Below are 12,783 nucleotides of genomic sequence, written 5' to 3' on the forward strand. Positions count from 1 at the left end.
TTGAGTGGCACTAAGAGTGGTTGCCATGGCGATTCATCGTGGAAACATGCATGACAGAATCACAGCAACTTGCCAGGTATGTTTTTGATGAGGGAATAACATAACACAGTAAAACAAAAAAAAATTGGTTAATTTTACATAATTTTTCACATTTAAAATGCTGCTGCGAACATTTACTCATTGTTAGTTTCATTTTAATTTTACATAATACTGCCCCTTTAAATACCAAGAAACCCTTACAGGCTGAATTAATCTATCTTGAGTTTAAAATGAAGTTTTTCAGCATGAAAAATCGTTTCTTGATCTGTTCATGTCATTTAAAACAAAGAACTATATGCTTACAACCTGGAAATGTAGCAGGCGTTCACACATGTCATCTCAGTAGATTAGATAAATATTAAATATGTTTATGTCAGCAATTAAATTCAAAAAGGTAAACTTTTTTAATGGACTCGTTAAAGCTGACGAGCTTAAAAAAACAAATCTGAATATTTCACAGAAGAGCTAAAAACAGAAGATTTTAATACAGAAATGTGATCCAGATATAGTAAGGGAAGGTTTATAGAATGTGAGTAGAAAGTTGAGTGGAAGAAAAATTAGCTACAATTGTAATATTCCTTATTTTAATAAGAAAGTTTCACTTGTTAAATATAATTACTGAAATAAACTACATTCTGGAGATGTGCATAAAAACACTAGAATAAAACAACCCTTTAATTTATAAATGAATTTATTTAGTAATACAGTGGTATACTTAGAAATGTGTTGCAAAGAAAAAAGAACCAAAACTGAACAGAAATAAAAATCAAAATAAATAAAAAGAATGTCGGCCACACGGGAAAATAAAACTAGAGTTGGTTTGAAGCTGTGTTATCATATCAAAAGAAAAATAGTACTGATGTGCCATAATAAATCGTCTATTAGTACAAAAATACATTTCAGGGCACACAATACCGCATCCAGTATCACAAATAAAGGAAGGGACCACTCTTCAAAGCAGCCCCTCTCAAGTACATCTTTTTAAAATCAGTTAAACCAAGCACTTCTCTAGTTTGTAAATAAGAATAAAAAGTTTTCTGACAGTTAAAAATGCCTTAAGTAGTGTATCTGTCTGTGTGTATATGTTGGTAGAAAAGTTGGACTTATCACTGCGTATGTCAGTTCCAAGGCTCAGGGGTATAACCAGAATATAAACATAACCAATGTAACCACTTCTTCTTTTTTTTTTTAAACAAACCATTTTCTCTTTTATACAAAATAACAAAGATGTACAAAAGGTCATTTACAGAGAACCAAGGCCATATGCTAGCAGTATGTACAGCCACGTCTTTTAAACATCTTCCAGCTTTGTGTATTTCCTCAGATTTTATATGCATAGCAGTAAAAGAAAGCATACCGTTGTTTGTTTTTTTTTAAATCGTCAGCCCCAATTATTCTGTGTGCTAAATCCAAGAGAAATGCAGAAACGCGTTGTTTTTTTTGTTTTTCCCTCTGCGCGGATAATCGTTACAACTCAAGGATCCGATGTTTTTGAAGGTTTTCACTGAAAAGTTAATATGCAGATAAGGCATCACTGCTTGCAGTGTAACGATGGGGTTTCATGTGTTGAACTTAGTTGTTAGCAGGCTTCTGGACCTGAGTCGTAGCACATGCATAGATCTCTAGACAGCAGGAGTTTCTGGAAAATCAAGTCAGTATATTTATCTACGGCAAAACTTTTTCTTCTTTTTTTCGCCCTACAAAAAAAAATAACAAAAGAAAGAAAAATAAAACGGCAGATTAAATCAGAGAGCGCTCAGTTTCCAAACAAACGGGGAATCTGATGCTAATGCTTAATACTTTCATTATTTTTCTACGTCTTCCTTCGTGAAGTCCTCGGAGATCCTTCGCAAAAACAAAAGTTTTGCTTATCTAAATTTAGCTGTTTGTGTGTTTTTTCTCTTCCTCGTCTTTACAGCACACAAAATCTTGTTTTTTTCTTCTTTGTCGCACCACTGCAACCTTTTACAAAAAATGAGCTAAAATGTCAAAATGAGATTATCCAGTCCTGTAGCACTGGTCATGCATTCCAACTTCAGTTCCTTAGATTAAATAACTTTTTTTTTCTTTTTGCAAGCCTTGAAAGCACCAAATACCAAAAAATGGAAAAAAAAAAAAAAAAGAAAGAAAAATGAACAAAAGTCCGGCCTCCTCCGGCTCGCTTTTGTGTGAGCGTTTCTCTGCTTTTTAAAGTTTTGGGGCACAGTAAACAACGTGAGAGGAAGGAGTTCATACCCGACCGTTCAGCACATTCGTTAACAGGCCAGCTGTCGCCGTCTTCAGAAGTGGTCAATGAGCACAGACACGCAGTTTGCACCCACCAGGTAGTTTGGATCTCCAGGGAGAGATTTGTTCTGCCAGGTTTTAGGATCACCTGCAGGGAAAAACACAGCCGGAGTCAGAGGCACAGGACGACAAAATGAAACAGAGGTGATTGTCTAAATAAACTTATTCTGATAACTTTAAAGTTTGTAATGCTGCTTTGGCTAATAATGAAATAAAATCTGGCTTAAAATGTAATGAAACATCATTAAAATAGCAATATGTGATAATTGATGCAAAACGAAATAAATCTTTGATTGTATTTTTGCCTTTAAATGACATTTAAGTCAATACTGTACAACAGCGTATTACATGGATTGTATGCAGAAAAAAAAGGAGGAAATCTCCACCAAAAAATATCAGAAATTTTGAGATTAAATCTCAGAAATTTTTAGATTAAATTAAAAGAAAAAATGGGAAATTTATGAGTTTGGAAAATTTTGCTAGAAAAAACCCGAAAACTCTGAGGTTAATCTCAAGGGGGAAAAAACGTTAAAATTTTCAGAATTTCTAAAGTTGAAAATTTTCTACAAGGAACTGAAGTTTTTAGATTCAAAAGTCAAAACTTAAGACAGACATTTTTAGATTAATCTCAAACATTTTCTAGAAAAAAAATCTTGGAAGTTTCTGACTTTGAAAAGTTGAAAATTTGCAAGACAAAAAATCTGAAATTTTGAAGCTAATCTCAGAAATCTTTGAGGACTGCAACTAATGATTATTTTAGTAATCGATTATTGTGACGATTTACTGATTAATCAGATTACAAAATTGGCAAAACATTTTTTTTTACTGAACCACAATACTGGAAATGCATAAAAAGATGCAGATAAACAAATAATTTCCTTTTTAGATGATAAAAATAAACATTTTAAGGCCTAAAATGCAATGAAATAGCATTCCTTTAGTTTATGCTCCAACATGTGCAGTAAAAAAAACACTTAATATTAAAACAGTGCAGGGCTGATCTGTTGACTATTTTTTGGATTAACAGATTAATAACTGTAAAGCAAAATGATCTTAAGATTTTTTCTTTTTTACAGATTTTGAACAGGGTGAAGCTAAAACTGCCACTTGAGTTTGGGTAGAATATGCTTACAAAGTTAGTTTTTTTTTTTATCTTAAATGCAAAATGTTTATAATATTTGTACTGTTTTGGCTTAATTTCTGCTCTAAGTATATTGTTTTCATCAAATGGCCCTTTTATGAGTCTGTATATTCCAGTTAACGATGAATCAATTACTAAATTAGATGAGGGTTTTTTGAGTAATCGATTAATCGTGATTAATCGTTTCAGCCCTAGTGGGTGATTGTCTATTTACAGATCACCAGTTTATTAAAATCTGATTTCTTCAGCAACCTAAGGAGCATATTAGATGTAAAAATGTTCTGAACACTCAGCCACCTCTGCAGACGGAGAGAAATCCGAAGCGACTGTTAGTTTCCTCAGACTGAAAAAGATCCGAGAACAAGCAGCGTTATTGTCAGAGGCGTCACAAAGGAAACCTCTGTAACTGGGTCGGCCCGATACTGAGGTTTTCGGCTTCAGAGCCGCAGCAGAACGATGAAAAACACGAGTTTGGACCGAATGACGCTGATCAACACGTTTATGAAACATGGCGGGGGGAGAATTGTAATCTGGGACCAAATCTGGTGCCAAGAAAAATCAGGAGTTTGTAAAAGTTCGCCACTGTGAAATTCAAGCACTTCTCAAGGATTTTTTTTTTTTTTACCCCTCCAGGGGGTCTTTTGTGGGCTCTAGTGTCCCTTATATGACAGTGGGCTGACAGGAAACAGGGAAGGAGAGGGGGGAAGACATGCGGCAAATATCGTCGGGTCCGGGAGTCGAACCCGCGACGGCCGCGTGGAGGACTGAAGGCCTCGGGGTCGCGCTAACTGCTACGCCACCACGGCACGCCCTTTTCAAGGATTTCTAAGGTCAGTTTTGAAACTTAAGTAGAGTTATCCTGGTGGGTTCTGTGGTCATTTAGAGGAACTTCTACAAATTTGACATTATCACGTGTTCCTTAAAAGTCATGCATAATAAATAAAAATATGTTGTTTTTGCCAAGCAGTTAAGATATTAGACTGATGAATTGCTTCTCCAGAAAGATTTTTGGATTGTATCGAAAAGGGGCATCAGCATTGAGTTGTGATACTGAGACAACATCTGACTCCGTAACCACGGAAACAGGGGATTGTCTTTACAACCCGGCGCAGCTGATTAACATCTCTATAACACAAATAATGCCAGAGGAGTTAAAAGTTCAAACCATGTCTTCCATCAATCATAACGCTCTCTAATGAAACGGCCAGACAGAAATGAAAGAAGTGGCAAAAGCAAACGAGGCAGATTAGCACAACACACTATCGTGAATTATATCGTCTCTGCATCTCATGACAGTCTTCAGTCAGAGGCTTCTTCAGATTTGTTGCAAAGCTGACTGCTACTGGAGATCTTTTATTCCAACAGCATCACCACCAACAACGGCTTTAATTTCCTTTTGGGATAAATAAATTAGTTTTACATTTAATTAATTTTCTTAATGAACACTTTTTTAATGTTTATTTGATAAAATGTGTAAAAATATGTACAAGTATCAGTGACCTGAGATCAGGGGAGGAAGGTGAGGCAGAGAAAAATATATTGATCAAATAATTTATATTGCTTTTTTCACCCTGTAGTTTGTACTATAAAGTACCTATTTTTCATTTAACCATTACTTTTTCTTCAAAATTGCTGAATTTTTGCATTTTCCCATTCAAATGCTCAGAAGCGCAGCTGGTGAGGCAGCAGGAAGCTGAGCCTCATCTGGGATTGATCAACCTCTCACTAACTGCACTGGCTGCCACTCTATGAGAGCATGCTCCTCCTGTCTGTAAGCCGCCAATAAAATTGCTAAAAAACATTTAACATATGAACAGATTTTCCATCATTTAGCGTATGTATATAATGTGCAGTGTTTTTTGTCACCAACTGTGTGTGTAACGTGTGTTGTGTGCTGAGCGATCAGAAACGTCAGAGAACAGATTCGAGGTGAGGCAGGCAGTTCTCCTGCCTCATGGCAGGGGGCGCTCATGATCCCAGACATTGTGACTCCACAACTGCAGAGTAAGAGACAGTAACAGCGAGCTAGCCATGGAGCTAGCCATACAGTAAAGTGCAGCGATATATTTAGTTTTCTCCTCCTTCCACAGCAATCACTTATTAATAATCGCAGAATAAACATTAAGCCTAAAACCATGTTACTGCAACAGACTGAATGTTCTGCTGTTTCTGTGGGAAATATTTGAGTGTTTTTTTGTGTGGCGTTGTCAGTTGCTATGGCAACGAGTCTGCGAGTAGCTGCGCTGATACAGAGGGAGAGAAAGACGTGGTCTTGAGTTGTACTTTAACGATTTTTCCCTTTGCTGTGGAGCACGGCACTAAATTAATAATATCTACATGTCCAAGTTTCATTGAATTAGTGGGATTATTCTACGGCGGCAGCGCGGCTATGCATGACATGTAGAAGAATTGTCTTTTTGCCCTCCAACGTTGTCCGCATGCGCAGAATTTCCTCATGTAAACAATAACATGCAGGGGGTCTATATTTGTAAATCTGATTATGATTAAGTCAGTACCTCGCCAGCTATGAACCTCACGTTACTGACAAGTATATATTTGATATAAACAAACAAAAAGAAAGGAGATCAAAATACGTGGAAGCGCTGATTCACCCACAACAGATTATTAATTTCTGTCTTCATCAGGGCTGGGTGATACGGATTAAAAATAAAATCAGATTTTTCACACCAGATCCAAGTTTAATCATTTTTTTGTCACTTTCTTTTTTTTAAAAAAAGAAATGACAAACAACATAAAAAAGATATTTTCTATGGTCCCTTCTTTGAGTTAAATGACGCAGCATTAGGACCAGGCTATGGGAATTTTTATTTAATGAGAATATATTCAGAATACAGACAAAATTTTACCAGAACATTAGAGGATTAGGGGGAAAAATCTTCTTTTGGGTTATCAAGACCAGCTCATTTTATGCGGTTCTTAGACATTTAGATTAGTTTGGATGATAATTTAAAGACTTGCTACTGATAATAATTTGAAGCTGATGTTATGTCATAAAATAATACCTTATCTGTAAAACCGATAAAGTATAACTTCACAAGATGTTCAAGATCCCTCATTTTAATTTTTTGCTATTTTTTATGTGGGACTTTTTGTAAAATTACTCCTTAATTCTCCTATAATTGCTACTTTATTCTGGTAATATTATGAGTTTATTCTCGCATTATTTCAACTTCATTGTCGTAGGATTTTTTAAAATCTTATTATTACGACTGATTAATTATATAAATCTTAGCCTGGACTTAATATTTCGTCGTAGCGTTGATCTGAATTCAAAGTCAAAAAACAAGCTAGTCAAACAAGATGGCAGCTCTGACATCACTCTGAACTGTGGAAACAAAAATACAGATTTTCCAAAAATTTTATCTTCAAATACCGCAGAGTTTTACTAATTGGTAAAATCGATTTATTGCCCAGTCCTATTATTCACAGATGAATTTTTCTGTATTTTCTACACAGATTAGATTTATAAAAATTAAATAAGGGGCATAAGGAAAGCTAAAGAGTCCAGATTATCATTTCTGGATCTCCATGTTTCATCAAAGCCAGCCCACAGACCCCAAAAGGACAGAGAGAGAGGACAGCATACCCGACGAGGAGTCGGAGGATTTTAGAGCAAAAGACCAACCATCAGGGGTCATAGACGCACAGTGAGGTAAGCGCAGCTCCACCGGCTTCAGGAACTTGAGTCCGTGAGGGCCACACATCACCAGCGGACTTAGCAGCGTTTCTCCTGCACAGAAACACGACAGGATTTAAATTCCACCAACTAAGCAGAGAGGAATTTAGCAATGGAAACGGATTAGCCTTTAACTAACGATGCATACCGAAGAGTCTGGGGGCAAAAGTCAACGTTAACTGACTGGACAGCTTGATAAATGAACATGACACTAAGGAAGTTTTAAATCATCTATGGATCAGGCCTATAGCTAAAAAAATATTTTGCAATCCAAACAATCATCTTATGGAAGCTCACAGGGAAAGATTTCCATGTTGATTTACCCTTCCAACAATCTTAAAGACGTCGTGATCAACAGGACGCATCTTAAAGGTGACCTATTGTGCTTCCTTGAACAGGTTAGGGTAGGTTAATAGACAATATAAAACATAATTTTTAAATTTTTTGCACAAAATCATCCTTAGATAATCAGATTGAGATCTTTCAGGGCCTCCTTTCACTTTAAATCCAAATAAGCTTCTAATGGCCACGCCTCCCAACTCAACGTTTACATTCACTTGTAAAAATGGCTGCAAACAAATACGCAATTATACAACTATACATCTCTGAAAAGCAGGAGTGGAGCCTCCTGCACAACCAACGAGAATCCAGCAAGTGGTTTCTGGGTGGTGAGTCAACAACAAAACTTTTCCAGCAGCCATTGTACACACTGCAAAAACACAAAATCATACCAAGTATTTTTGGTCAACTTTCTAATGCAAATATCTTAGTACACAAGCACAAAACTAACGTACATGTAACTTTTCAGCAAGATGTAAGGAACTTCTTCTAAGTACATAATTTCTAAAACGTTCTAGTTCCACTGGCAGATTATTTCACTTATACCAAACTTTTTTCTCATGTCAGAAGTGGAATAATCTGCCAATGGACCTAGAGCTTTTCCATCAATATTAAGGAATTATTGACAATTTTTCTTTATTGTTTTACTTTTAACTTAGTTTTGTCTTATTTCAAGTGTACAAAGACATTTGCATTAGAAACTAAACCAAAAATACTTGGTAAGATTTTGTGATTTTGCAGTGCAGCACACAGCAGCGGTAAACCGGCTGACTAAACGTGCTGGAACTCTGCCAGGGTTGCTAGGTAACGGGGCTGGAACTCTGCCGGGGTTGCTAGGTAACGGGGCTGGAACTCTACCGAAGTTGCTAGGTAACGGGGCTGGACTCGGCTGGGGTTACTAGGTAATGGCGTCCTGCCTGTTGAATATGACTCAACAATCAGGAGATTTTTGAGATGGCCCATTTTACCGGGCACCAAAACACATTAACTTATTATCAAAATAATTCAAGGTGTTTTTTTTAGTGCTTGGGTTGTTTTTATAAGCAGTAGAAATCCAAATGGAGGTACAAAGATGTTCGAAATGTCAATTTTACATAGTAAGTCCCTTAATATATCAGCAGAAGCTCAGGCCTAAACAACCTTTTATGTTTTTTTTCATATGAAATCCAGCCAAAGTAGCAGAACTAAACTTGACATTTAAAAAGGCTCCACTAATTACTATCCAAAGCTCACAAGCACTTTGTCTCCCAAGGATTTTCTTGGAGGCTGTAAGTCATTCTCTGACATAATCGGGGTAGGGAGGAGCCGAGCGCTGACCTTTCTCCTTGTCGAGGGGCGGCAGGATGCTGTTGTCCCTGCACACCTTGAAGTAAATCTCCTGTTCCACGCTCTCGGGGATGGCGCCCTGGGGGATGATGATGCTGACGCCCGTCTCGATGGAGCTCAGGACCCCTCCGTTGCTGTTGAAGATGCCGCGGGCGGTGGCGACCACTGTGTGCCCTTCGTCCTCATCGTCGTCGTCCAAGGCGCTGGGGCTGAGGAGGACAAGTCGTAAGGGATCATCAGTCAGAGAGGAAGGTAGAACAAACCTTAAGTGAAAAGTAGCTGAGTTTCTGTTACGAAACGGACAAAAATAAATCCATCAAGGTTTATTTGTGTAGCACATTTCAGCAGCAAGGCGGTTCAAGGTGTTTAAATCATAACAACTGAAAATGAAAGTGCAGTCCAATAGGTTCACAAGTTGAGCTCTAACTTTTTTTTTTACGTCCTGCATGTAGCATGGCTAGCACCATGCTATTGCTAGCCTTGATGCTATGATTTAAATTTTAGCTAGCTTCAGGTTTTTACCTAGGTTTAGCTTTTACATGGATTTTTTCACTCTGCCTGGGTTATGTGAGCATGCTAGTGCTAACCTATATGAAATATTAGTATTTTAGCTTGTTAGCTGTTGTGACCTTTGAATTTAGCTTTGTAAGCACTGTTCTGCACTGATTTCTAATACTGTTTGGAAGAGAGTTTTATATTTTCACCAAAAACATTCAGCATACAGGATTCACACTGCATTTTCACAGGAAATGGAGACGTTCTAGTTTATGTCTATGTTTTAAAAGTGAAATGTTTTCAGTTAATTTAGCACCGTTTTTCTGTATCGTATCGGTATCGGTCGATACTAATCCTTATATCGGTATCGGAAGTGAAAAATGGAGACGCGGTGAGTGTAGCGTCTCTTTCTGCCGCTCGGTGATTTCCCTCTGAGCGCTCTGCTGCCTTACCTTACAGGGATGGCCTTGGGAATGGTGTTGATGTTATTGTGCTGGTATTTGGGCCTGTTGTCCATGGTGCGCGTGAAGGTGTCCAGGCCACTGTCGTGGTCGAGGGGCTGCGGCGACAGCTGAGGTTTCACTGAGGCGTTGCTCACCACCCCCGGCTTGCTAAGGAGGTCCGTTTTCACCTGCGTGTCGTTCGGCAGCAGGTTGTGGTTGAACTTTGGGCTGTCGAACTTGCGCTCGAAGGGCCGGGCCGTGCTGGTGTAAGGCTTGGGGACGTAGCGGTTGTAGCTGGTCGAAGGCGGAGCGCCCAGGGTTTTCGGCAGCGGCGCGTCGGTGCCGTTGACGGGGACTTTGTCGGGGAGGCCTCTGGGTGGCAGGTAGCCGCCTGGCGTGGATTCGTCCCTGCTAGTCGGCCTGAGAGCTGCTGGGTCGGGTTTAGGATTCGGGGAGCTCAGTGGTTCAGGGATGGAATTGGCTGGAAAGAAAGAAAAGAGACAAAATCTTTACATATTGACTTACAGTTTAAAACTAGGACTAAAACGATTAATCTATTATTGAAATAATCGTCAACTAATTTAGGAATCTGGAGTATGCAGCCTCAAAAAACTTGATTTGCTGAAATAACATATTAAGGGCAACAATTCAGCCAAAATTATACAGAGAATATATACATTTAGCATTTAAAATCAATTTTAATTATTTGTGCAGCACATTTCAGCAACAAGGCATTTCAAAGTTCTTTACATCATAAAAACACAAAAATACAAAGTCATAGAACAAACAGTCAACAATTGAGAAAACCAGTAAACATTACTTTTTTTTTTCCCCCAACAGCTCGTTACACATAAAACATGTTGGTCAATGTTTCATAGGTAATGCCAACCAGGTGGGTTTTTAATCTAGATTTGAAAGAACTCAGTGTTTTGCAGTTTTCTGGAAGTTTTGCAGATTTATGGTATGTATAGAAATTGAATGTCTGGAGAAAAACCTTCTTTGTATGTAAACATGTTTTAGCCAAAACTCTTCAAGTGGCGCAGATTTAGTTCAAATTCTGTAAATTAACAAACAAAACCTAATCTAATTCAGCAGCTTCTGCTGTCTGATTATTAATCGGTTATTCAAAAAACCCGTCAATAAGCAGCCCTACACTGATTAATACATTCTGTATTAATGGCAGAGCTGAAGTATTTTTTAGCTGCAGATTAATCCTTTGTTACAAATGATCAAAGGAATGCAGTTATTGCATTTTAGGCAATAAAATGTCTGTTTTCTTAGTTAAAAAATACATTTTTTTGTATTTTTAATTGTTAAATGAAAAATGTGCAGAATGTACCCATTTTTTAAGTCAATTAATAATCTAAATAAATAAAATTACTGATTACTAAAATAATTGTTAGCTCCATCTGGAGTGAAAAAATACTTGGAACATATGAAGAGCTCAGCCCTTTCTGTTTGACTTATCAATACATATTAGGACTGATCTATTGATAAATTTTTGAACAAACTGATTTATAACTGGAAAGCAAAAGTTGCTTAATATAAATCTGAACCAGGTAAAAATATTTACAGACGAAGAAAGTTAAAGTGCTAAAGTGTGTTTTAATTTTTCACAACTGTCTATTGGCATTAAGAAAAATGGATCTGCAAACCGCTGAAGGTCATCAATGAGGCTGGAGATGATCATAAATGTGAAGCAGACCATCTAACAGATTAAATAAAGGCTTAGCTTTACTTTCATCCAATTAGATTCAGATTTCAAGAATTGTTTTAATCTTCTACTGGGTTTTGGTCAAAATGTCTAAATTTAAATCATTTCAATGAGGATCAGACACAAAATGTCATTATTGAGAGTTTTGTTTGAAGTATTTATGCAGGAAACCATTTTAGGGATTTTTAAATGTAAAAAAAAAACATATTTTAGAAGCATAACAATTATGATTTAAAGTGCAAGGCAAGAACTGGGAGATCCCAGAGGAGAATAAAATGATTATTTGGGATTATTTCTATAACTTACTGTCACCAGGGCTGAGTTTGGACAAGGTGTTAGGTGGGATGGCTGGAGCTGGGGGTCCGTACTGAGTGGAGGGACTGATTTGGGCCAAAGGTTCGTATCTTTTCTCCACTGGGCTCACCTTCTCCACAGACTCAACCCTTCAAAAAATAACACAGTAAATAGAACAACAATCAATGTAACTGAAGGACTTATATCAGTGTTTCCGGCAGTAAAATTCAAGGAAGGTTTTCAAACTATTCCAGCTCCATAGACTGGAGATAACAAAAAAAATCAACAGAAATAAACAAAAAGAGACATTTTCAATTCATTATTATATGATATAATTTATTACTACAATTGATATGATCTGATGGTGGTATTCTGCATTTTGAAGCAGGAAAAGTGTAAACTAAACCAAAACAAAATTATGTTTAGTTTCCGACTGGTCTGAGAACAACACTAATTTAACCAAACAAATTGCTAATTTCAGTTAAGTTGTTTAAAGTGTAAATAATAAGATTATCAACGAGTTTCTGAGTCATTAGAAATAATAAATATTGATAACACTGAAACAATCAAAACAAATTGGAAGGTAAATGACCTTCCTGCTCAAATTAAATGCTTAAAGATGATAAACAAAGTTACAAAAAATATTCTTAAAAAATGTTCCTCTTATGTTTACTGGTATTTAACAAAAATAAATAATTTTGGTAACTTTAACGGACCTGAAATAAGAAAAGTTTAGTCCAATTTAACTTCAGACATTGAAGGATTTTTTTCTTCTTTTTATTAGGTGGATAAAAATCTCTGGTTTCAACTGGCTGAAGCCTGCAAAGTTGAAGGCTTTTAATCAAGCGTCAGATTGAACTTTATTACCAAACTGTGCTGTTTGAATATGAAGAACTTTCAAGGACTTTATACAGAAATCAAGCTCTTAATTAAGTTAATTAAAATTTAAACCTTTTCCAGGATTTCAACCCAGTTCTGAGCACTGGGAACCAGCTGTGCTGCTGGTGCA

The 12,783-nt window shown here is 37.0% G+C and overlaps 1 protein-coding gene across 8 annotated transcripts in view; it reads right to left on the bottom strand.

The window, feature by feature from the left end:
- Positions 1-712: 712 nt before the first annotated feature.
- Positions 713-12,783, bottom strand: part of LOC102224296 (tight junction protein ZO-1-like) — a 111,376-nt gene continuing 99,305 nt past the window's right edge. For 4 of the 8 annotated variants that reach the window (XM_023348753.1, XM_023348764.1, XM_023348750.1 and 1 more), the window contains 5 exons: positions 11,787-11,923; positions 9,776-10,247; positions 8,820-9,037; positions 7,074-7,217; positions 713-2,413 (listed from right to left, as the gene is read on the bottom strand). In XM_023348753.1, the coding sequence (XP_023204521.1) occupies positions 2,319-2,413; positions 7,074-7,217; positions 8,820-9,037; positions 9,776-10,247; positions 11,787-11,923 (1,066 nt within the window). In that variant the 3' untranslated portion in view covers positions 713-2,318. The remainder of the gene's footprint in view (positions 2,414-7,073; positions 7,218-8,819; positions 9,038-9,775; positions 10,248-11,786; positions 11,924-12,783) is intronic. The other 4 variants (XM_023348768.1, XM_023348759.1, XM_023348770.1 and 1 more) reach the window with 2 other exon arrangements.

Source organism: Xiphophorus maculatus, chromosome 2, assembly GCF_002775205.1.
Source record: "Xiphophorus maculatus strain JP 163 A chromosome 2, X_maculatus-5.0-male, whole genome shotgun sequence".
Classification (NCBI taxonomy): domain Eukaryota; kingdom Metazoa; phylum Chordata; class Actinopteri; order Cyprinodontiformes; family Poeciliidae; genus Xiphophorus; species Xiphophorus maculatus.